This window comes from Gavia stellata, chromosome 1 (assembly GCF_030936135.1).
Source record: "Gavia stellata isolate bGavSte3 chromosome 1, bGavSte3.hap2, whole genome shotgun sequence".
Classification (NCBI taxonomy): domain Eukaryota; kingdom Metazoa; phylum Chordata; class Aves; order Gaviiformes; family Gaviidae; genus Gavia; species Gavia stellata.
The window spans coordinates 87,603,965-87,628,948 of record NC_082594.1 but is presented as its reverse complement, the minus strand read 5'-3'; the positions used below and the strand labels follow the sequence as shown (position 1 = coordinate 87,628,948).

General features: G+C 41.8%; 1 protein-coding gene across 1 annotated transcript in view; it reads right to left on the bottom strand.

Annotated features, from left to right (window-relative positions):
- Nucleotides 1-24,984, bottom strand: part of PHEX (phosphate regulating endopeptidase X-linked) — a 109,568-nt gene that overhangs the window by 28,936 nt on the left and 55,648 nt on the right. The window contains exons 13-14 of the mRNA XM_059815667.1: nt 8,616-8,693; nt 6,901-7,004 (exon numbers count right to left, since the gene is read on the bottom strand). Coding sequence (XP_059671650.1) covers nt 6,901-7,004; nt 8,616-8,693 — 182 coding nt within the window. The remainder of the gene's footprint in view (nt 1-6,900; nt 7,005-8,615; nt 8,694-24,984) is intronic.

Below are 24,984 nucleotides of genomic sequence, written 5' to 3'. Positions count from 1 at the left end.
GTGCTTTGCTCTTCTCCCCCATACTCTTTCCTGCTGCAGCCCCAGGGGCTCACCGCAGCTAGTTGGAGATAGGAACCACCATAAGGAGTGGTTAAAGAGCTCTTCGCTGACAAGCTCTCTTACAGTAAAAGTTTGCACTCATTTTTATTGGTGAGCTAACCAGTGATGCAAGTACTTGTCACCACAGGAGCGCCTCACTCTGCCTGAGAGCAACTGCAAATGCTGTTGCCATTTGGTCTCCAGCTACCAAGAGAGGACATCACATCGCTGCTGACCATGCTTTCATACCTACAAACCCATAGACTCGTTGCTCATAGACTAGCTTTTAAGACTCCTCACAACATCCCCGCCCTGTGACTGCTTCTTTCTTCACGATCTACCACTGCAATAACAGAGCCCATCCTGTTTCCTGAGCTTAGTATGAGCCAAAGACCGATAGCAGCCTCGTTTTTCTTACTGTAAAACTGAACTAAGTTTTTTCCAAGTCTCTTTTTCATAACGAGGCCTCAAGAGTGACCGCATATGAAGTTTGTTATGTTTTTAAGCAGTTAGGAAGAGGAGACTTAGCAGCTGTATTGAGGACTCAGGAAGAGTAAGAGTTCGCTAGTGACAAGCAGAGTGTATTGATGAATTTCGTATTTGACATTTAGACACTCAGCAAGGAGCATATTTACACTCCAGCATTTTGTTGTACCATTCTGAGCCGCTTTCAAAACGATTTAGGAAGCATTTTCCACAAAAGAGCAGAAATAACTGAGACTGCTTCCATTCAGATTAGCAGAACAACTTCACCTCTCATCTGTCACCCTCTTTCAGTGAACTCCTTGAAATGACTGAACCTTCAGTGACAGACCTTAACTAATAACACATCAAATTACTATATGAAGGTCTGTAATAAATAGCTATTAAATTTTAAGGTGAGGCAAATCTAGAAATAGGGCTCTAGGTCTGGTTACAATTTCAGTGCATTTGATCTATTAGAAGGATAGAAAAAAAAAGACAGGCATAACAAACTCTAAGCTCTTATCAATTACAAACTAAATAAAAACAATCTAGAATTGTTTACACTGTTTCCATTTGCTATTAGCATGTGAAAAAGGGACAGCTTTGAATGATGCCCTGGAACATTACTTATCAACTACTGCAGCAGTCAAAACCTAATGCTGCAGACTTGACACTTGTAAGTTAGAGATTTCTCCTGTAGAAACAGAATCTGAAACGTCCACTAAGATAGCAAGTGGGGCAGACACTCTTTTAGGTTTGTGTTTCTTTAGGCTACAATTTTCTCTGTGATATCTTCCTTTCTGAGTTAAGAGTGTAGTGTGCTATGTGGCCGTTCGTGAAGAACTGGGAACATTTACAGTATAGAGAAATTCTTATTAATTTATTTAATTCTCTGTAAAACACAAACTGAATTTCCAATTCGTTCTCTCAACTTTTTAGGTTAGAAGAAATCACTCAGGTGGAGCAGAATTTGTTGTTCAGCATTACAAGTAAGAATTTCTTTTAAAAAAATCATGTAACTAAAGAAAATGAACTTGTGAATGTATAACGCACTTAAGCTGGTTAGAAGTGAAAGACCATACAAAGTTGCTAGTGAAGCTGGAATCTGGAAAATCTCTTCCCAAGAAAGGACTATAAAGAAAAAATTCTAAAGGGGAAGCAATCTTCAAGGTGACTTTAAAAAGTGTATTTCTTCTCCTTGTTAGACCTTTTTATACATTTTCCTGTGTATAAACAGAGGATTAGCCTCCCAGGCCAGGCTGCCATCTGTCTCCCCTGGGACTCAGCAAGAAACCGGGATGGTAAGGCTGGTCCCAGCCTCCAGTGCCACATCACTGCTTAAAATGAGGTTCAAAGACCAGGAAAAGGCTCCAAGAGGCTCCTTTCCAACCTCTCTTCTCCAGGGCAGGTCCACCCACAGGATTTCTGAGCTCTCCAGCAGTGTCTCTCCAACAGACAACAGCCTGTCCAGTGTCTTTCATGGCTGCTTTTCCCTTTCTGCAGAAGAAGCTTTTGCACTGTCCTTAATGGCATCCAACCCAGCACCTCTCAGAGCTGCCCTCCCCTGCAGCAAAGCAAGAGCCAGGGCTTACAAACAATATTGTGCGGTCAAGAAACTGCAATAGGTTCTGGAGGAGACCCAGGAATCTTCTCATAGTACACTTCCTCTGTGTCCTCTTATAGGGCTAGTAGATGCCTACACCTCCAGCACTGAAAGTTGAGTGAAAAGTGAAGAAAGATTTGGCCAGGTCTACAAAACTTGGAGGATATGTCCTGACTTCAAAGGAGAAAGATTAATAATAATGAAGTGGTATGCCCAAGAAGTCCTCTGTTCCCCTGCTATTTGCAAGTATATCAGTGTTAAAAAGGATAGATTCAATCAATGTTGAAAAGGCGTGGGTGTGTGTTTATTACAGAATCACAGAATCACTAAGGTTGGAAAAGACCTGTAAGATCATCAAATCCAATCATCAACCAAAAAACACCACCATGCTCATTAAACCATGTCCCACAATGCCACGTCCACACGGTCCTTGAATACCTCCAGGGAGGGTGACTCCACCATTTCCCTGGGCAGTTTATTCCAGTGTCTCACCACTCTCTCCATAAAGAAATTGGCCCAATTTGGTGTCATCTACAAACTTGCTGAGGGTGCACTCAATCCCCTCATCCAGATAATCGATAAAGATATTAAACAAGACCAGCCCCAAAACTGAGCCCTGGGGGACTCCACTTGTGACCGGCCGCCAACTGGATTTAACTCCATTCACCACAACTCTCTGGGCTCGGCCATCCAGCCAGTTTTTTACCCAGCGAAGAGTACACCTGTCTAAGCCACGAGTCGCCAGCATCTCCAGGAGAATACTGTGGGAGACAGTGTCAAAGGCTTTGCTGAAGTCCAGGTAGACAACATCCACAGCCTTCCCCTCATCCACTAGGCGGGTCACCTGGTCATAGAAGGAGATCAGGTTGGTCAAGCAAGACCTGCCTTTCATGAACTCGTGCTGGCTGGGCCTGATCCCTTGGTTGTCCTGCACGTGCCCTGTGAGAGCCCTCAAGATGAACCTCTCCGTAATCTTCCCCGGCACCGAGGTCAGGCTGACAGGCCTGTAGTTCCCCAGATCCTCCTTCTGGCCCTTCTTGTAGATGGGTGTCACGTTGGCAATCCTCCAGTAGTCCGGGACCTCCCCTGTTAACCAGGACGGTTGATAAATGATGGAGAGCGGCTTGGCAAGCTCCTCAGCACCCTTGGGTGGATGCCATCAGGCCCCATAGACTTGTGAGTGTCCAGGTGGCATAGCAGGTCGTTAACTGCTTCCTCCTGGATCATGGGGAGTTTATTTTCCTCTCCATCCTTGTCTTCCAGCTCAGGGAGCTGAATACCCTGAGGATACCTGTTATGGCTGTTAAAGACTGAGGCAAAGAAGGCATTAAGTACCTCAGCCTTTTCCTCATCCTTCGTGACGATGTTCCCTCCCACATCCAGTAAAGGATGGAGATTCTCCTTGGCTCTCTTGTTGTTGTTAATGTATTTATAGAAGCATTTTTCGTTACCCCTTACAAATGTGGCCAGATTGAGCTCTAGCTGGGCTTTCGCCTTCCTAATTCCCTCTCTGCATGACCTAACGAGGTCCTTATACTCTTCTTCAGTTGCCTGCCCCTTCTTCCATAGGTGACAAATTCTCCTTTTTTCACTGAGTCCCAGCAAAAGCTCCCTGTTCAGCCAGGCCGGTCATCTTCCCCACTGGTTCTTCTTACGGCACATGGGGACTGCCTGCTCCTGTGCCTTCAAGATTTCCTTCTTGAAGAAGGCCCAGCCTTCCTGGACCCCTTTGCCCTTCAGGACCGTCTCCCAAGGGACCCTCTCAACCAGTGTCCTGAACAGGCCAAAGTCTATATACATACACACACATGTGTATGTATATTTGTAGGTATGAATGCATATGGCTCCATGGATGGAGATGTAAATGCTACTAAAACCCTGATTCTCCTTTATCTCTCCCTTCCACATGGCCATCACCTCCCTGCACCCTGCCTTTCTCCTCCCTCTGCTCTAGTCGCGTCTCACCTGGATTATTATAATTGTTATCACGCCTGGTCCCCTTCCTCCCACCCTCCCCCATTCCAGCCTCGCCTCCTCCATTCAGCCCTCTCTATCCAACCTGCGCTGTTTCGTGCATCATATTCCTCAGCTTCTGCCACAAATTCCTTTCGTACATCTCTGTCCTGATACCCGAGCACTTTTTCTCTTTTTTGATAGAGACAGCTGTGAAGATGACAGCCATCTCACCAGCCAGCTGTTAGTATCACAGCTGGCATCCAAAGTGGGTGTTGAGGACAGCAAGTCGCACCTCCCGCAGCTGCGGTGCCCGTGCGGGAGCCTGACCCTGGGACCAGCAGAGCAGGCGGCTCCAGCGCCCCAATGCCTTGTCAGAGCTTCTTGGTACCAGTTGGGCCGGTTACGTCCCCCCATCTGTGCCCTGAGCAATGCCTTGCCTGACTTCCTCCATGCTCCTTTTTCCTGTAAGGCAGATAACTTCTAGGGAGGGAGGGAGCAAAACAGAGGACAAAGAATTTCGATAATTACTCCTGCTTTAGAAGATATTTTTTCCTCTTTTTCGCTTACAAAACTGTTGAATTTCCACTTTGATACCCACATTCCCCCTTGCTTTATCAAACTCCTTTGTCTTGTACCTCCCAGCTCCTCCATCTGTCCCCTGATGGTGGTTCCCTGGTGCTTCGAGTGAACCATCATCTTGATTTTCCATTTAGTTGACTATGCTGAGGAAAATGAGTCCAATTTGAAATAACATTGCTGAGAAATCTGGACTGTCTGCTAAATGAATATAGTGTTTTACCTTTTGGGATTAATATTACTTTACTAGGTGGTAACTTATTGCCTTAAACATTCGTTTTCTCATTTTTCTTTATCAGTCCACAACTTGGACCATCTTATAATATCTATCTCTAAATATAAAAATTATGCTAAAAGCTACTGAACTAGTGAAAAGAAGAAACGAAGCAAGCAGAAATGAAACCCCAAGGGTAATTCTCTATTAACACAGTGCCAAGCTTCAGTGTAGACCAAGTTCTGTGAAATATAAAAGCTAAAAATGCAAAAACAGAAAAAGAAAAGGAAGAAAGAAAAAAGAGAAGTAAAAGCATCAGAAAGCAGTAGAGTCCAATAGTTAAAATGTGGCAAGTGCTGATATTTTTAAGGCCAGATTTGACATGCCTCAGACTGGTGGGTGGGAGTTATTGGTTTATTATAATAAATGTTTAAAAAAATACTGGCAGTGGCAATGACTCTCTATTCCTTGGTACCCCTCAGCAGACACAGCAAAAGTGGACAGTGTGACATCACTTTCAGATCCCTTTTCTGTCACAAAGCAGGTGCAAAGACAGAATAATCTCCCAGCAGGAATAATTACGATTGAGGGCTCAGGTGGGGGTTACCCCCATACCCTCAGCCCTGCAGAAGGCAGAGCATATGGCTGTGCTGACAAAGGAAAGAGACTGAAAATCAAACTGGGATCCCCCAGGCCACAATGTGCCCCATGGGATGACAAAGAAAGCATGACAAAGGTGATAAGGGGGCTGCTGTTAAGTAGTCCTTGAATTAAGATGGTAAAGACAAGCATGAGAAAGTGTTCAATCTTGTAGTGGGCAATCGGGTAAAATGTTCATTTTTTAAGCATACCCATGCAACAGTTTTCAGATTACAGCCCTTGAGGTGTGCAGTCAGGGATTACCTGCCAATTAATTTCCTTACAGGGGAGATTTCCCATCATTCCAAGAATCTATGTGGTCTGTATTAGTGCTGCCCCAATGCTGTTCATGAGGAGGAGGTTGCTGATCACCATTGCTATGGAGAGGCAAGTGTTACTTCACTGCTCTCATGGAAGCTGTTGGTCTGAAGAGAACATACTGTCGTGATCTAGCCCTGGCATCCAGGGCTGCAGGAAAGCCCGTAAAATAATCCACTGGGATTATCCATTGCAATGTCAGAGAAAGGTGTGACGGGAAGGTAAAATTCACAATTAAAATTAAGCTATAACCAACCCCTTGAATATATGGGGCCAAATTACAACACTCTAACCAGGAACAGCGTGTGCCTGTCCTGCTGACATCCTCTACCTGCCTCACAGACAACAGAGAGCCACCCCCAAAACAAGGTATGGTTCAGTTTGAGTAGGAATTTCTGGAGCCCTAAGGAAATAGCACCACAGGAGCTCAGCAGCAGCACCGATTTCAAAGCCTTTGTGTAGAAAGAGTCATTTTTAAGTAGCATGATTAAACTAATTAAGTTCTGTTTAGGTTTTAATTTGCATTTTAAGGATTTGATTACCCTACCGGTAAGAAAAGAGACTGATTCTCTCATGTATTTTATGACAGTATGTGACACAGTCTGCACTCTCCTGTTTATAAATAAATAAAAATAACATGTAAATTAAATTACGTTTTATTCCATATCGTTGCTGTCAACAGCAGGTAACTAACATGCTGATTGCTACTACTGATAACAACATTATCTCTTACTAATGGTTCCATTCTTAGAAAATTTATTTCATAAATCCCTGCTGTACCATTCCAAATTCTAACTGCGACCAAGAGACATAATCCATTTTTAATTCAGATTCAATTACCCCTTTTTTCATTAAATGAAGTTTAAGCTGCAAGCATGACTACTGTGCATCAGAACAGAGATACCTAGAACTTAACAAAAAAAAATTTCCACAGGATTTTCTGAATAACTGGGGGGTTTGCCCATAGGCTTTTTGTATCATAATATGTTGCTTCGTATAAAATTCTATCAAAACATAAATTGTATAAAATAAATAATATAAATTAAAATATTCTTAGAAGATTATGTAAATTTGCCTTTTGTCTACTCACTCTGTTTTTGGAACTTCTTTTCTAAGCCAGTAGAAATCAGATTGGGCTGCATATTTGCGAGTTTGCAACACATTGCCAAAATAGTCACTTTCTGTAAACTTCAGCTGTATAGATAAAGCACATTTTTAAAGCATGTCCAAGGAAACAAAAGCTGACATAAAGCAATCAGAACTTTTATTTTAAGCAAGATAATCACCTAATTTTTTTATCCTTTATCAAAGCAAGTAAAATTTTCACACTTGGTAGGAAGAATAAATATTTTGTGAGCTTAGTTAAAACACAGTGGCTGAACAGATTTACACAAGGGACTGGAACATCGGAAAAGCCCTTCCCTGCGCAGAGAACATCTGAAGAAATCAGAAGTACCCAATGATGAACTGCAGACTACATGTTTCGAAGGCTATTATCCAGACAGCCTCTTTTCCATAAGGAAGTAGATGTACTTTTATTTTTAAAAGTGCATTTTAAAACCACTTTCAAAAATGTAACAAAGCCCCTTTTTTCAGTTTGTTTTGCAGTTTATTACAAATACTTTGTACTCTGTGCCCTCTGAGGGTTCTGCCACTGTTTTCTTGCTGTTTCTCACATTAAATGCTTACAGACTTAGGGCTCCATGTTTCCATAAGCCTCCAAATCGAATAGCGCACCCCCCCCAACTAACCATGCTAGAAAAAGGGATGTTAATATTTTATAAATCCAGACGATATCCCTGTCACCAGTTTCAAGCAATCCTACAACCTGTGAGGAAGTTAAACTTCAGATTTAAACTATGGTTTTGCAACCGTGATTAACAAGTGTTTTTCACTAGACTTTACCACTTATCTGGGCAAATAATTCCGTACGTGAAGTGGTAATTTGGTCACATGCTGCCTTCACAGCACCATCTCACCCTACTCTTCCCAGGAACAAGGACTAGGCTTGTAGAGTTGGTTCTTCAAAGTTTTCTCAATAAATTATGCCTCTTTTTAGTGTTCTTTCACGTTCTCTGGCAAAGATGTCTATCACTCTTGCATTTTACCAGTTCAGAATTGAATTTGTGATTCTACTTTGCCTGTGAATTTCAGTAATGCAATTCATCACATGCATGCCACAGCTACCCCTTTGAAAAATGGTAGAATATATTATCTTCATCATCTGCCTTCCTGTCTTAGTTAGGCTGAACAGATACTTGGTCAGGAAGGAGTGTCCCCCCCATTTTCCTTGTCCAGAAGCCAGCATGGTAGGCATATACATTGGTTAGGACACCTAGGCATGATTAAAACCAACAAGCATAAATAAATTCATAGCCTGAATAGGTGGGGAGAGCCTTTATAGGGCACGATAAATTGTGATATTCTGAGAAAAATGCATTAATATTTTTGAAGACCGTTACTTTGAGGAGAAATGGGGGTTTTATTTTGTTTTATTTTTATAAGTAAATGCAAAATTTATGCCAGTGTATGTTTAACTTTTAAAATGCTTAATAGCAGGAAGGTTCTTTGTATCCAAGCACATGTTACTCCCAGCAGGCCTCGTGGTCATCTCACTTAGACACACCAGCATTGACAATTTAGACATGAGAGCTAGCATACTTAATTCAACGTCTGAAAATAACCAGGCAAGCAGAACTCCAGATGCATGCCAAACAACAGAAGAGCTTTGATTTTAGACAGCAGAGAAACAGCAAAGAATGGCTGCAATATGTAAAAGAAGAAAGCTGCAAGTCTGACACTTACTGTTTTGATGTCTTCATTAACATATGTGTCATTCATTATAAACTGAGGGTAACCCACTTTTGCCATAACTGCTTTTGCCTTTGAAAAAGAAAAAAAAGAAAAAAAATGTTGGCAGATATAACCATTTCTCAGCATGTGGCGCTTTTTTCCCATTTTATTTCCACTTTGTATTATTATGCCTCCCTGAAGGCATCCTAATTTAACTTCAAACCAACTTGCCTACAAGGTAAACTTGGTGCCACAGATGAGCTTCGCATCACAATGTGGTGGGTACAGGTTCTGTTCTCAGATTTTCACAGTGGGTCTCTGTTTTAGTGCAAAATCTTAACAGATGATTTTCCCTACCATTTTTTGTGTTAGTCAGATGGTCAAATGCATGTTTTTACAACGTTTTCCAAAAGACAACAGGAAATGGCCCGTTTTGCTATGGTGCAGTAGCTGGTATACATCCAACTGTTAAAATAGATTCCATGCACAGATACAGATGAACCTGGGTCCCAGCAAGTGCAGACGGGCCTATTTCCGCTGAGGGTCACTTCCATTTACACCTGAGGATGGGTGAACATTTTGCTGAAGGACACTGTACTTTCCTAAAACCAAATAGCTAATCTTTGTTTCATTCTCCACTTTGATCCCTCTACTTTGCAGTCTTTGTCCTTTCCGTAACATCAATAAAGGTGTTAAAATAAGACACTTCACTTTTCATTAACTTTGGGTTTTTTTCCTCTTTCAGTCATGACTTGGTCCCAGCGTTTATGCACAATCTGTGTAATCACTCTGGTGTGAAGTGATAGCAGCTGTAGATGAGTATTCCCAATTTGTAAATCATGGACTAGATATATAAACAGCCTTAGTAATGTCCTCACAAAAACATCAGCAGGCCACTCAGCCACCCAGAATATCTGTGGAAACGTGTTTCCAGAAGAAAAGCAGGATACAAAAGGATAAGGTGAGATACCAAGAAGTGAAATATGACAAGTCCATAGAATAAATTAAAGCCATGATGGACTAGGGTAGCATTTTGTGTGTTTTTGGGATGCTGAACGTAATTTTTCCTTAAGTCTTTGGAATTCCTCCCACCCCTCAAAAAATGCTCTTCTGGAAATTTGTTCTTCAAACTCAAATGTCTAAACCCAAATGAATATTGCAAGATATGAAATGCAATAAATGGATTGGCCTTTAACCACCTGCAGTCACATCAACCCTGCATTCTGCTCTCTTCGAGCAGAGCCCAGACCTCTCTGGGGGCCCACCGACTTCTACTTCCCTCTTGCAGCACGGGGTGGCTGTTCAGGGGAAGATTCCCCTTCCTCTACAATGAAATCCTTGCCCCCTTCTTCCCCTCCGCAGTGTCTCAATACAACAGGGCCTCCTATGACAGCAAGAATTAGAAACGTCTGTTCCATGACTGTAAGAAGGAAGCTCGTGCAGGACTGCCTGCGTTTAACCAAAATTATTTTGTCTCCTCTTTTATTTTTCAAGAAGAAAGGGCTCTTTGCTTCTTCAAACTCCTTCAATTTCTCAATCTCATTTCCAACCCAAAGTCATAATCCTCCATTTGTGACATCACAATTAATTGCGCTTGAGATAATTAAGATGTCACAAACAGAAGATTACAACTTCAGGTAGGAAATTAGCAGCAGGAGCAGATGAACTCTTAAGCAAGAAAGATCCCATTGTCATGCAAATATCCCCAGTGATAGAAAAAAACAATGGAAGACAAATGCTGAACAGGAACTATGAAATGAGCCAAATTAACTCTCAACAGAATGTTTTCTCAGTTTTCCAGAAGGTAGAGCAGCCTTTCAAGATATTTTAAATGCCTGGGGGGGGATAAAAAGCAGCAGGAAGGGGGCAGGGAAAGCACAATTCATCTGCAAGTTTGTATATAATGAAGAGCATCTATTTTTTTTCCTGGTGGTGTTGTCAGGTCCAGCTGACTGAACTTTGCAAGGAACTGGAAAATTTCCATTTTCCATTTTAAATGTTTCAATCCTAGTTCTTTTACTAGTCTTGAGAAAGCAAAGTACAAAACTCATCAGTTTTAGTTTTTACTAAGTAAGTCAGCTGCTTAAACAAGTTCAGTGAATCTCGAATGTTCTGCATGTGTTCCAGGGTACCCATCTGAATCATTTACAGTAGTCTCTGTGTTGAATCTACTTAACTGAGCCCCTTAACATTTTGATTAAAGTGATTTAATTTAAAAGCTAATTTATATGATGAACAGTAAACCCTTTAAAAACAATCTATAGTGCAACTTGCAAGAAATCAACAGTGGCTTTTAAAGAAAAAGTAAGGATTAACTGTGTCAGTATACTGTCATTTCACCAATGATTTATTCAGTACAATGTCGATCAAAAATTGTTGATCATGTTTTGGCACATAAAAGAACAGTTTTGGCTTTGAGCTATATTATATCCTTTAAAAACACTCCATTTCTAGACTGCCTTCAAAATAAAAGCTAATACATTCACACCTTGTTGTCTGTATATGCAGACAACTATGAAGCCAGCCTAGATCTGGAGCACTTCATTGTTGAAAGAAGCAGAGATTGGCCCTGCCCTCAAACCCATGGTGCCAGTTGTCTGGTTGTGACCACAATATGTCCATCTCCACTTCACTGCATGGACATTTTGGGGTCTTCATGGAATATAGAATCATAGAATAGTTTGGGCTGGAAGGGACCTTTAAAGGTCATCTAGTCCACCCCCCTGCAATAAACAGGGACATTTCCAACTAGATCAGGTTGCTCTGAGCCCTGTCCAACCTGACCTTGAATGTTTCCAGGGATGGGGCATCTACCACCTCTCCAGGCAACCTATTCCAGTGTTTCACCACCCTCATTGAAACACGTATCTGCTACATCCATCTTGGTCTCTTCTTCCACAGCAGCCCACTGAGAGCAGCAGCTTGGAACTGCTAGGTTTTGGCCCTTTCAGATCCCGTTCCTTAACCAAACATCTCCAAAGGTGAGGATGATTTCTCCAGTCTCCTTAATAGTTGATCTAAATATCATATATAATCTTATAATGTCATAGTTAATCATGTAATTAATATTTAACAATAATTTTAAATTTTAGTGACACTTAAATCTTTTAGTCTTGTCATGGCCCTGCTGCATTAGAAAAGGAAGATGGGAAGAGTTCTCCCAACAGACTACCTCAGGAGAGCTGGGCTCACTTGTCAGGTCACACATACTCTTGCTTTGTTTCTTTGACAATTGATGTTGTGAGCATAAGATTTCCATGTACCAGGGGAAAATGGTCAGGCACTACTGAGATATTTTGTTATAAAGCCTGTATAAAACCCTAGTAAATAACACAGTTTGTCTCAAAGAGTTTTTTGAAAGTAAACCCAAAAGGTAATGCTGCTCCTAGTACTTCGATGTTTTATCAATAGCTAAAGCTGTCTCTATTTTGTAAGTTATATATATATATACACAAGGGAAAAATGTTATTTTTATTGCATTTGTTACTTAGAAGTTTTTGCCACAATATATGTGCTTTAGAAGTCTGAGCAAGACACACAGACAACTATATACTCTGTAATGACTAAACTCTAAGGTAGACCTTACTACCACTGCAATTCCAATGCCTTCTTAAATCACAGAATCACAGAATCACTAAGGTTGGAAAAGACCTGTAAGATCATCAAGTCCAATCATCAACCAAAAAACCACCACCATGCCCATTAAACCATGTCCCACAATACCTCATCCACACATTCCTTGAACATGTCCAGGGAGGGTGACTCCACCACTTCCCTGGGCAGTTTATTCCAGTGTCTCACCACTCTCTCCGTAAAGAAATTTTTCCTAGTATCCAGTCTGAACCTCCCCTGGTGCAACCTGAAGCCATTTCCTCTTGTCCTGTCACTCATCACTTGGGAGAAGAGGCCAACACCCACCTCTCTGCAACCTCCTTTCAGGTAATTGTAGAGAGCAATGATGTTCCACCAGTCATGTAGGATAAGAGATTCAGAAAAGTACACACTTTGTTACTACACCACCAAGTTAGTTTGTTATTAGAAAACGTAGGTACATGCTTAAACGTCATTACAAAGCTTCTGGATCATCTAAAATCACAAATGAACAACATGCTTTAGGAACCTTTTTCAAAACTTCTAGAGCAAGAACTGATGGAGAGCAAACTGGTACAAGGCCGTCATGTGCAATCCACTTCTCACTATACAGCTTCTCCCAAAGTGGGAATGTGTCTCAAAGTGGTCCTAATGGTATGTATGATGTGGCCAAAAATTTAGAGATGTGCCATGCTGCCCTGAGGTCCTACCAAGCTAGTGGCCCAGGGCTACCTTATCTCCATTGTGTAGAACATACTGCTGTGGGAGGAACAGAGGAATAAGCTTGCTTGATCTGAAGGACAAAGTGCTTCTCTCTTTTTGAAGGGCTGCCCCCAACATCCCGACTCCAGCCTGGGATGAGGTCCAGGCCCTTATAGCCCATGCAGACACTTAGGGCAGGAAGCATGGGTGGCAGGCCAGAAGGCTGTGGCACACCAATAAGTTCCCTGATGCCAACAGTGAAGGACATGTGGCTCCTGGTGGAAGGGACTGTTTCCCATAGCCAAAGCAAAGCCTGTGAGAGGACACAGGAAGCCCTCTGAAGTCCTTGGGAATCCCTTCAACTGGGATTCCTCCCAGGGCCTTTGCGTCAGGTCCAAGCCCATTCAGCTGAGCCCAGCACACAGCCCAATTTATTTACACAACAGACAAGTTAGAAAGCAATGTATTAAGAGCAGGTTTCTAAATTTGCATGTTGGAAGTCTCTTGCTTCCTTGGCTATCTTTTCTGTTCACTTGAGTAATATTTAACAGCAGTTCAAAGACTCCTTATTCATACAGCACAAGAATGTGGAAAACTCTTCTATGACTGGCTTGCTCTTTGATAATGAAGTCAGTATTTTCCCCTTGATTAGATTAAAAGTATGTTTAAGAGACCAGCTTTCCAGGAGGCATGCACACACACCCAGGGAAAGCAAATGAAATGCGACAAATGTAAAGGAACCAACCATGTGGTAATTGCACATGAATCTGCTGTAAACGCACCATGCACAACTTTTATGGTTTAAAGGCTCATTTAATTCCTATCTCTAATTTGCATATTAAATAACCATGTGTACAGGAAGAAAAGGGGCAATGGGGTATTTCCCCCAGCTATTGTTAAGTACTCAGCCTACCTTAGGCTGTCAGGTAAATTAAGAAAACTCATCTCCTCAGGCTTCCAATCCTGCCATTGAAAGCAGAGGCTCTTGCAGGGGGTGATGCAGAGCAGCAGCATGCTTTAGAGTAAGTCACGGTAACTGTTTTCTATCGCAGCAGCCAGAGAGCAGGCTCCGAGGCAGAGGACCCAGAGTGGGACTGCTCCCTCTGCCACTGATTACACAAGGAATTTTCCCCACTGACATCAACACAGCCAGGATTTTATCATCAGTGTGTCTTTCTGTCATGATAAAAGCATTGCAAGTCAGTTTACTACAGAGACAAAATAATAAACGACCTTTCACTCTTGACTTAACAACTTGCCGATATGGGACTGCACACATGTGTTTCAATGCTACAAAGCATCCCAGTTTCCAGTCTAGTCAAATTCTCACTTGGCAACCAAACGTGGTATGTGAGCCTTCTGAGAGCCTTTTTTGCCCATCAGAGCATGATATGGGAATTTTGTAGGCCTGCTAGCAACACCAAGTAGTGACATATTGTACTTACTGTAAAAAAAAAAAACCCAAACCAAAACATGTATCTCACCCCTGACAAAGTTTTATGAGTCTGACACAGATCTTCTGTATATCAACTTGACTCACACTAACTTTGTGAAGATCATTTTAAAGCTTCTAAAAATACAAAAAATTAATACAATTACAGTTAACTGAAAAATTAGCATGAAATACAGTCTGAAAGCTAAAATCATTCACAGCAAAGTAATGTTCCATTTAATTACAAAGATTAATTCAGCCTTTATGTACGTGTCTGGTCTTTTCATTTTTCATTGAAAGCAGATGATTCAAGAGCCATCTGGTAAAATTGCTGCATAAATATCACTGCATCTATTTAGGTTTCACATATAGAAAAACTAGGAAAATAGAGTGATGGATCTTGGCAAAACACAGAAAAGTTCCATCACAGGGCTAAAGTGCAGTCCTACAGATGTCAGTAGGAAGTGACCCCTCAACTTGAGTGGGAGATGGACTGGGCCCACCTTAATGATGTATTTTATTTCCTGTGCAGGGGCCACATGAAATGTCAGGGATTTGCCCATCATTAACTGCAATCAGAAGTGAAATGGCAACTCAAATGTGATCATGTGGCCTGAATTGATAATTTTTAAGAGTACTTGATCTGAAGTGAACTGGCTATAATCCGTACTCGAGAATATAACTAATCATCGAACTATTTATTTTTAAACTTTGGCTTTAACTTTCTTTTTATATTTGTATATCACAACAATACAAACTGTGTAGACTTTTCAAGATTTTTCAGAGCTAGTGTTTCATTTAATAATATTTCATATACCCCCACCTCCCACTGCACCATAACCCTCCCCTCCATATTTCAATAATTGTTTTGAATGTTCTACATTAATCAATTATGAAGATGGAAAATACAGCTATTGCTCCATTCTTGTAATAGCTTGAGCCCAGGGGTAAAAAAAAAACAACAAAAATCAAGTGACTTATGTGAATAATCACACCCATGAAGTACACATAAAATTGTTTTCAGTTAAAGACACACTGTGGTTTCAAAAGTAGCTGAGTCCATTTAACAGCTTTGTGCTGCCAAATGAAAAAAAAAATGTCCCAGTCCCCGCTCGTCTCCCTTGCTCCTTCCACCTCTGTCCCTACTTCTGCCCGTGCTGCCTGCACCCACAGCCTCTATGAGCTGCCTCAGCTCCTTGCCACATCTTTCTGGGAGATTGCTTAGCTTACTAACATAGCAGAAATCTATCCAAGTTTTTCCCCAGCTAATTTTCTGCCAGATCAGTGAGCTGAATCACTCACTACATGGAGAGACCCCGTGAGTGCTGGAACTAGCACAAGACAGGTGCTGGGAACATATAATGTGGGAAAGTGGAGAAAGAACAGCAAAGGGATTAGGTGTTACAATAGTTTACCCTTTCCTTTGAATCATCTTTTGAAATCAAAGCCTCATTCAAAGAAAACTTCCTGACAAGAAAATATTACCTAGTAAACTTATAAAGGGACCATACCACACATTACCTTCCTAGGAAAAAGAGGGGAAAAGGGACAAAAAACTTTCTAAGCAAACTGTTAGTTGAGATTATATATTCAGTCTCAATATCCACTAGTTATCAAGACAATATTATTATTATTAACCATAAAGTTGCAACTACCTAAAGGTTTAGTAGGACTGCCATGCACAGAAGAGTCAGAAAAAGCAACAATGTACATTAGTGCCACTTTTTCCTGTCTCAAATCTCTTTTGCTTCTGGCTCTCTGGAAGACAAAGACTCAATCATCCATTCAAGCACTGTGATGGTAATTTCACTGGAATTAATTTTTCAGTTTAAACTAATCCTGCATTAATTTCTTTTTAGCAATATGACTGAACTAAATCACAGAAAATCTGGAACAGTCTTACTTATATAAAAATATAAATTCACTGTGATATTTTCACAAGCGTAACTCCTTAGTTCAATGCAGCAATATAAATAATAGACCTACTCAAATTTTCTCCTACCAGCTTGTTTCCAAACTCGTTCTGCTGCCAGCAACACTTTAATTTTGCTAAAGAAAAGAATTCCTTTGTCCATTTTATTTTAATTCCATTTTCCATTTGTAATTGCTGCATGACAGTTACCACAATTCCATTATTTTGTACACAGAATATTATATATGACAGACATAAATGCTGTCTTTCATGAGCAGAACGACAGCTCTGTAAATTAAATACATTTCTTCATGGCACACAGCAAATACCTTCCTCTGTGATTGTACGATACATAAATGCACTTATACAGCAGACCAACACAACTGAGTACCTGGAAAAAGATAAGTATTTAACATCTAACCATCACTGCCCAAAGCTCCTCAGTCAGTTTTAAGGGCCTCTGGGTTCTCAGTGAAGATGGGATCATGCCTGCGGACCAGAAGAAAGGATGGTGCACACGTATTCAAATGGACTCAGCCTGAGCTAGGTCCAGCTATGGCATCACGTCGCCATGCCAGCTGTGACAGGTCCACTCCAGCATGGGGATTTCTGCACTGGATTCCACTTTACACACTTGTGGATCTCTTAGGGCATAACTACACCAGGGGGTGTGAGGACAGCTAGGAGCTCCTCCAGCTACCCTTCAAACAAGCTTCCAAACGAGTTTGGAAGCAAGTGTTGTGGTCTGAAGGCACAGAACATCATTAGTATCGTGCTGGTATATATATGCCCCATGGTATATGCTGCTAAGCTGCCTTTGACAAGACTCTAATAGCTTATGCAGCTGAGTTAAGCTTAGACACATCCTTAGCACTTTAGAAGACTGTAATTCCTCATGCCTTTTTTTTCAGGCAATGCTCTATGTTTTCCAATTGCCTCTTAAAACAAAAAACCAAAACCAAAAAAAATCCCCAAACAACCAAAAAAAAAATCAAACCCACAACTCAAAATTCTCTTTATCTATCTTTTGCAATTACATTAGATATCCTTACCCAACAAATTTCGCACCAGAATCCTAAGGATTTGCAACAACACAAAGAAAAATTCACCTTTCACCAGCCTTTGGCATGTTAGTGAGCTGCAGAAATTATTATGTCACTTTTTTTGTAGAAACTCCTTTCTGGACTTATTTCACTGCTCACTGCCAGAGCTCCTCATCAGTCGACCCGTACTCCCACTGTCATGCCACCTCTTGCTGGAAACACACCCACCTTGCTGCAAAATCTTTTCTGCTGTTTTTGTTTTAACTCTGGAAAAACAGCAGGTTTAACAAAAACCACTGCGCTGACAAAATAAAAGTCCCCAAGGACCCAAAAAGCCTGGTGTGCTGAAGAGATCTCCAGCACTGAATGCTATAACACTCTGTGAAACGGGCAGATCTCAGGGACCAGGAAAGGGCAAGGAAGCTCTCTCCCCATCACAGCTGTATGGGATATGAGTTACCACAGCGTTTCTTTTGGCAGTTTTATGCAAAACTCTGAATAACCTGTTCCAGAGAGGGACAACTTCTGACCTTAGCCTCTGCTTGCATCAGTTTATATTCATTTAACATTTTCAAGGTTACCTTTGCTTAAGCAAAGGTTGCAGAGCAACTTCGTTCTTTTTTTGATGAACAGAATGTGAAAAATTCTCTTTTCATTTCTAGCCACAAATGAACATCAGACCCAGTCTAGATACAGCTGAGACCAGACATGGCAGAGACTCGTTCTTATGCTACTCTAAAACTGAAATAGGGACTGAGGACCTAAACACCAGCATTACTCGGCTCAGGACTTGCAGGTTTTCTCACTGGGGAGAAATTCCTTTTGCTTGAACAGGGACCCTGACCAGCAGTGTACCAGTAAGCATGTCACTATCAGTTGTCCATGCCTTATAATACATGGGGCGAAAGCAGATGCATACACAGACAAAAACGTAGGCTGCAGAATATAGAGAAACCATATGCAGGAAATGCTCTACTTTCTACTCAAGACCAAATCCCTCTCTGTTCCAAATCTTTACATATTTTTATTTGTAAATAACTTATATATACGTATTTATTTTCACATAGATAGAACTCATCACTTACCCAGAAAACTGAGCACAAGACACCTCACTGCTCCCTCACAGAGGGCAGCTGAGGAAGCCTGTATTCTTAGGCACAGAGTCCTGGCTTCTGAAAGGCCACTAAAGGAGCAAATTCCTGAGTCTGATGACACCCTTGTGGTACAGCTCCTCTAAAAGTAAACTCCAGCAATACCAGTACCTGAAGCCATTTAAACATTTCACAACCTTGCTTCAGACCTCTGTGACTAGTACAATACCTGAGGAAGTTGAAGTGCTGCTAAGGCTCCTGGTCCTGGACAGCTCGGTGCCGAGGCTGAGGGTCCATGCCACAGCCCCAGTGCACAGCCCTGCCTTGCTGCGCTTCCTGCCCACTTGCAGCGAGCAGGCAGCTTTCCTCTCAGTGGCTCAGGCAGGCATATACAGGACATGGAGTACACCACAGACGGGAAATGCACATTTGTTGGAAATAAAGAGGGAATACCAAGTAGATACCTGAGCATGTCCTTGTAGACTCCTCCTCCATACAGAGAATGGGTCTCCCATACCTCAGTATCTGTTACTGTTGAGCTGGGGGACTATAATGTCTTTGTTACTGTTCCTCTACAGAAGGTAGTTTTACTTGGTAAAACAACAAAGATAACGAAAATTAAAGCTGAAACCCTCTGAGACTTCCAGGGGTGGTGGAGGACTTCCTGCCCTTTGGAACAATTAATCTGTCTTTTAGCATACCAAAGCTTTCATGTTGCATTTCTGCCTCAAAAGCTTCAGTTTCACCCCAGTCCCTGAGCGTCTGCAGGTGTGTCCATCCATCTGTCTCCCTCCTATTTCAAGCATGAGATTTGTCACAAGTGTTTTGATGTCACGCACCCATTCTGGCCTTATGGAGTCGTGGCGGCGTCTGAAAAATGACAGCTGTGAGATCAGGGTTAAATACAATTTCCTCTCCCTTCACCTGTTTTCCACTATCTGTTTGCACGGTGCTCAGGTTATTAATGGAACTGACATCCCTGCACAACTGAGTGAGCAGTAGCAGCAGCCAGATAACAAGGGAGAAGCTGACAGCAGCGATCTAACCCCAGAGATAAAAGATAAGAAAACATGCCATGGCTATTAGTTTCAACTCTGGCCAATGGAGAACAACATCTCCTGTGGTTACTGAAGAGGAAAGCCCAGTCCTACTGAGAGGGTTAAATTAAATTCAGGATATGAGAAAGATTATTCTTTGAGTTCAAAAATCAACGTTTGTGATGAGAAATAAACATTTGACTTTTTTTAAAAAGAAGAAAAATTTTTGTTGATCTGATGGAAAGTGAAGACCTAATTTATTCAGAGGAAAGCATGGAACACTTCTACATTAGAAGGAAAGTACCTTGCATTCTCTGTATCTTCCAGGTGAAAAATGTTACCCTAAACATTGGCATTTTCCAAACAGCTATCTCAGGGACGGTGTGGGAGTGGTAGCCTCAATGTCCTGACCAAATTCCAAACTAGGTAAGTAGAGCAAACTGTTCAAATCCCCTACCTCATTTCTGAGCTGTGCAGCATCTACTTCACTTCCTGCTTCCTATGGAGCTTTCCCCTTCTCTTCACATGTCCACGCACACAGTAGGATAAAGATAAGTTACACCACGAAGATAAGCTCCTGGTGATACAATTAATGCCCAAGGGAACTGTAGACATGTAGCAAAAGAGTTAAAATGAGATTCTGCCTCTTCTGAACTCTAACCCATGTTTCAACTTCATCAGGAGATTTGTTCATTGCTCCCTGCAATGCAATTGCTACAATACAGGCAGGCCCTTAAATTTTAGCATCCAAGTACTAGTCTAGACAGAGACTACCCTAATTTCAGAAAGTTTGCTTCTACAAAGGAGAAGTGTGGCCAAGGTTCAACTGGCACTAAGCAGAAGTATGCTTTCCAGTTTAGAAATGACAAGGCTGTTTCAAGAAGATCTGAATAAAACTTTCTAGTAAAAACAGTAAATTTGGAAGTCAGCAGTCACCCCCCTTGGCTTTTGAACAGGAATGAAGTGCCTAAATGCAATTAGAGCCTTTGGAAATTTCTCCCTCTTTTCATAGTTCTTCTGAAGTGAGTCTGGCAGCTTCTGTTAGTGCTCTGATGCAGTCTTACACTTTGTGAAGTTCTCTGAGATCCTTGAAACAAAGATATAAAGTCATCTTAAAAGAACCAGTAAAAGGTGACTTGGCATCTTTGGTTTTGAAACTCCATCCCCCTCTTTTATGAAGTGTTGTTCTGTCAGCCTTGTGCTGGCCTTCATTCCAGAAAAAGCCCACTTCAGATATGGGAGGTGTTGAGACTCAGGGCTAGTTCCTCTGTCATATTTTTGTATTACTTTACATAGGACAGGTCCACATACCCCATAAGGCACAAAAGGCATTTTTTCTTTTTGCAGAGCACCCAGTGCCCACTCTCAAGATTGGATGCTTTGTTATCTTTGTGCAAAATTAGCATGGCATTAAGCAAGATTAATTTCAGCCCCTGAAGCTGTCGTGTCTGGCCTTTTTGTCTGGGTATGCCTCAGATCTTAACGAAAAGTTATTTTTCAGAACTGTATCTAGTGCATGTCCTGGACAGTCTATTTGAACAAACGCTCCATATTCCCTGGATGTACTGCTGTGCCAGGGTTATACATAAAAAGGAGTGGGCACGAGAAAAGAACAGGCAATGGTGATTCTCTGGTTTCTCCATTACAAGAACATAGGGGAGAAGATGACATTTTCCAGACAAGCAAAAGGAGATGCTTTCTGACACAGAGCACAGTGAAGCAGTGGAACTCATTGCCATGGGAAGCTGTGGATGATAAAAATTGTCATGAGTTCAAAAAGTCATTAGACAAACTCACAGCAGAAAAATACAAATAAATACAAAGACACCACTTCTGGTTCGGGAAGCAACTGAGCTGCAGACTGTCAGAGGCCAGGAGAGGGTAGCAGGAATGTATCCCTTTATGCTTGCCCTGTCCTTATGTTCATCTCTAAACATCTGCTACTGTTTGGCCACTGTCCGAGCCAGACATTGGACCTCTGGTCTCAGCAGTATGGCTGTCATGTTTGTAGTGAAATCACCCAAATGTGAAGGGAGAGAGACCACAGAGAACTGGGAAAGGTGGCAGGGGCTTAGCTAATTGGCTGGAGGGCTGGATACAGCCAGTAAGTTCCAGCCAAGAAGCGAATGGCTTCAGTGGGGTAACCCATGGACACCTACCTCATTTAAAGTACCTCTACTTTGTTAAATCGGGGCTTGTACAGATGGCTCTTGATTTCCTAAGGACTATTGGCCTAAATTACACTGCATTATCTAGGGAGGTTTGCTGTAGCTCTCTGAAGCAGCAGAACAAACTCTGTAGATTAAACAAAGGTACCTAACACTGCCTGAGAGAGACACCTATAGCTAGGCACTGTCCTTATATTTTCCTGTGGTCTTTTTGCCTCAGTCTTCAGACTCAGAGAGATGCAAAGAAAACAAATGTTTTGTATACGACTTCCTTAGAGAGAAATAAAGCCAAGTAGCAGGCAAGTTCAGTAGGCAAAAAATGATTGCACAGCGACCTTGGGATTTGTGCTCCATGACCTAAAGAGGTTAATAATGTTACAGAAAAATCTTATTAGAGGAAAAACAAGCTTTTTTTGGCTTATCATTCATGCTTTAAAAATAGTATTGCAGAGCAAAAAAATAACTTCCACAATACAGGCTATTTTACAGGAGATTTGCAAACTTTGTGAAAACAGGCTTTTGTGTAAAAGTCTCTTTTTCAAGCCTCCAGTTAAACCCAAGCACAAAGGGCATTTCAGGAAGGAAAAAAAGTGATTAATAAAATAATGGCTCCTGCCCAGGAAAGGGAAGAATTTTACATGTCAGTGATGATCTTCCACTGAATTATCCTTTGAAGAGCAGCAGCAATAAATTACCTTTTTAAAGATGAGAGCCCTGATCACACAAGTCATGACAATGGAGTTTCAATCGCATGTTGTCCCTTTTCCCTGTGGCCCACCGTTATAAAATGCAGCTGTCAATACCATTTGGCTGACATAGCCAGCTGCAATCTGCACCTTCATTGTAAAGGAAACAAAAGGCTCTCCTCGCTCCCCCACCTCCTCATCTGCCATCCTTCTCAGAGGCTGCAAGGTGGCCCAGAGCTCACCAGGTGCCTGAGCAGCCGATGAGGGATCTTTCTGCACGGCTTCTGTAATTCACAGACCACATACTTGAAGACTGTTGCCAGACACACCCTTAGAGCTGTACTCATTTGAATAACCTCTCTGTTCTTCAAATGAGGGCAAAATTTAACCACCCTACAAAAGAGAGAGGGCAAGAAGAGGAACCTTTTGCTTTTTTTTTTTAAATCAGAGATCTCCGTTGAAAATTCTGGAGGTTAACAGGCATAGTTTAAACAAATTTCAGATGATAGTCAAACACAGAGCAATAAAGCAAGACTTGCACAGAGCAGAGGAGGAAGGACAGAGCAGAAAACAGAGCTTCACAGCACAGAGCTGAATGCTTCTCTCCAACTCGGAGCTCCTTTGGAAGCAGCATGAGCTCCATCCAGAGAGCTAGGTGAGAACTGCACGTGCAGACAGACTGAGTCACCTAACCCTGTTAAAAACTTTCTTTGCAAGATTGGTTTTCAGATGGTCTGGTTTAAAACCATGTTTCAATCACAGAAAGAGAGGAATGGAGGGAGGATAGAAGGAAATTATTAGATGTTATCTCATTATATTGTTTTGTTACAGAGGGAAAGTCAAACCTTAACTCCAAAGTATACAAGGGCTAAAAGAGTGATTCTCAGAAATCAAGGCTGCAAGACAATTGTTCCCTATGTCACACAGACTAGTTGATTTGATCCTTTTAATATGGTTTGGGCTCATCAAATTAGTAGTGTCCCCTCTGAGTAACTTAAAACAACAGAACAGACACAAAGAGAGTCACAGACAGAGAAACATTTCAGTGATTAGGTGGAGTTTACAGGCTGCCTAAAGCAAAATTCAAGCATCGATTCTACCAGAGGCCCTTTTGTAAGTCCTTTGGAGGTCGATGGTCCCTTTGATTGCAAAGCATCAGGCTGACAGCAAGGTATACAAGTTTGGCCTCAGCAAAGTGCACAAGAAAGGTGGGCATCAGTCAGAAAACAGTCAGCAGAAAACACGCAAAGCAGTGAGTATCCGAATCACAGACAGGATTTGCAGTTAATTCTCTTTAAAACCTGCCAAGTCATTTGCATTACAGTGTTGTCATCTAAAGATACAATCACCGGAAGGAATAGAAGAGTAGTCTAAGATGAGATGTTTTTCTAGGAGGCTCTTCATGATCACAGTCCAGACATCCAGATTCTGCATCGACCTTATTCTTCTTTCAGGAAATGAGTAAAATTTTTCTTAATTACCCAAATATGCCTGAAGTCAAAGAAAAGGCTAATGACAAATTAAATGGATCACATGGAACAGGCCCAGTAAACAAAACCCACCAGGTTTCTACAGTTCCTTTCTTTCCAGAGCATTCGAAGAATTCAAGAATGCAATGAAATTAAAAATACAGAGGAAAAGCAAAATATATGAATCACAGTAATTTCCGTGCAGCATACAGTTTCACCGTAGAACTTCAGGCAGGAGCTCTACTCTGCATTGCTCTAAGGGACAATGTGACAGCTACTGATGAAAATACAAAAGACCAAGACATTCTTTACCTAACTAATAACTTCCTTTCTTTAATTAATTGATAATAAGAATAGAATAGAATAGAATAGAATAGAATAGAATATAGAAGATTTCAGTTGGAAGGGACGTACAAGGATCACGTGGTCCAACTTCCTGACCACTTCAGCGCTGACCAAAAGTTAAAGCATATCATTAAGGGCTTTGCCTAAATGCCTTTTGATCACTGACAGGCATGGGGCATCGACCGCCTCTCTAGAAAGCCTTTTCCAGTGGTTCACCACCCTCTTGGTAACGAATGCTTCCCAATGTCCTGTCTAAACCTCCCCTGAGGCAGCTTTGAACTGTTCTAACATGTCCTGTCACTGGATATCAGGGAGAAGAGATCAGCACCTCCGTTTCCACTTCTCAGGAAGCTGTAGAGAGCAATGAGGTTGCCCCTCACCCTCCTTTTCTCCAAACTAGACAATCCCAAAGTCCTTAGCTGCTCCTCACAGGATGTGACTTCCAGCCCTTTCACCAGCTTTGTTGCCCTCCTCTGGACGCATTCAAGGACCTTCACATCCTTCTTAAGTGGTGGGGCCCAGAACTGCACACAGTACTCAAGGTGAGGCTGCACCACTGTTAAATACAGCAGGATAATCACGTCTTTTGACTGAATGGGTATGCAGTGTTTGATGCACCCCAGGATGTGGTTTGCCCTCTTGGCCACCTGGGCACACTGCTGACTCATATTGAGCCTGCTGCTGACCAGCACCCCCAGATCCCTTTTTCAGGACTGCTCTCCAGCCACTCCTCTCCCCATTTACACTTGTGCCTGGCATTACTCTGTCCTAGGTGCAGAATCCGGCATTTGGACTTGTTAAATTTCATCCCATTAACCATTGCCCAATGCTCCAACCTATCTAGATCCCTCTGCAAGACCTCTTGTCCCTTGAGAGAGTCAACAGCATCTCCCAGTTTAGTAGTG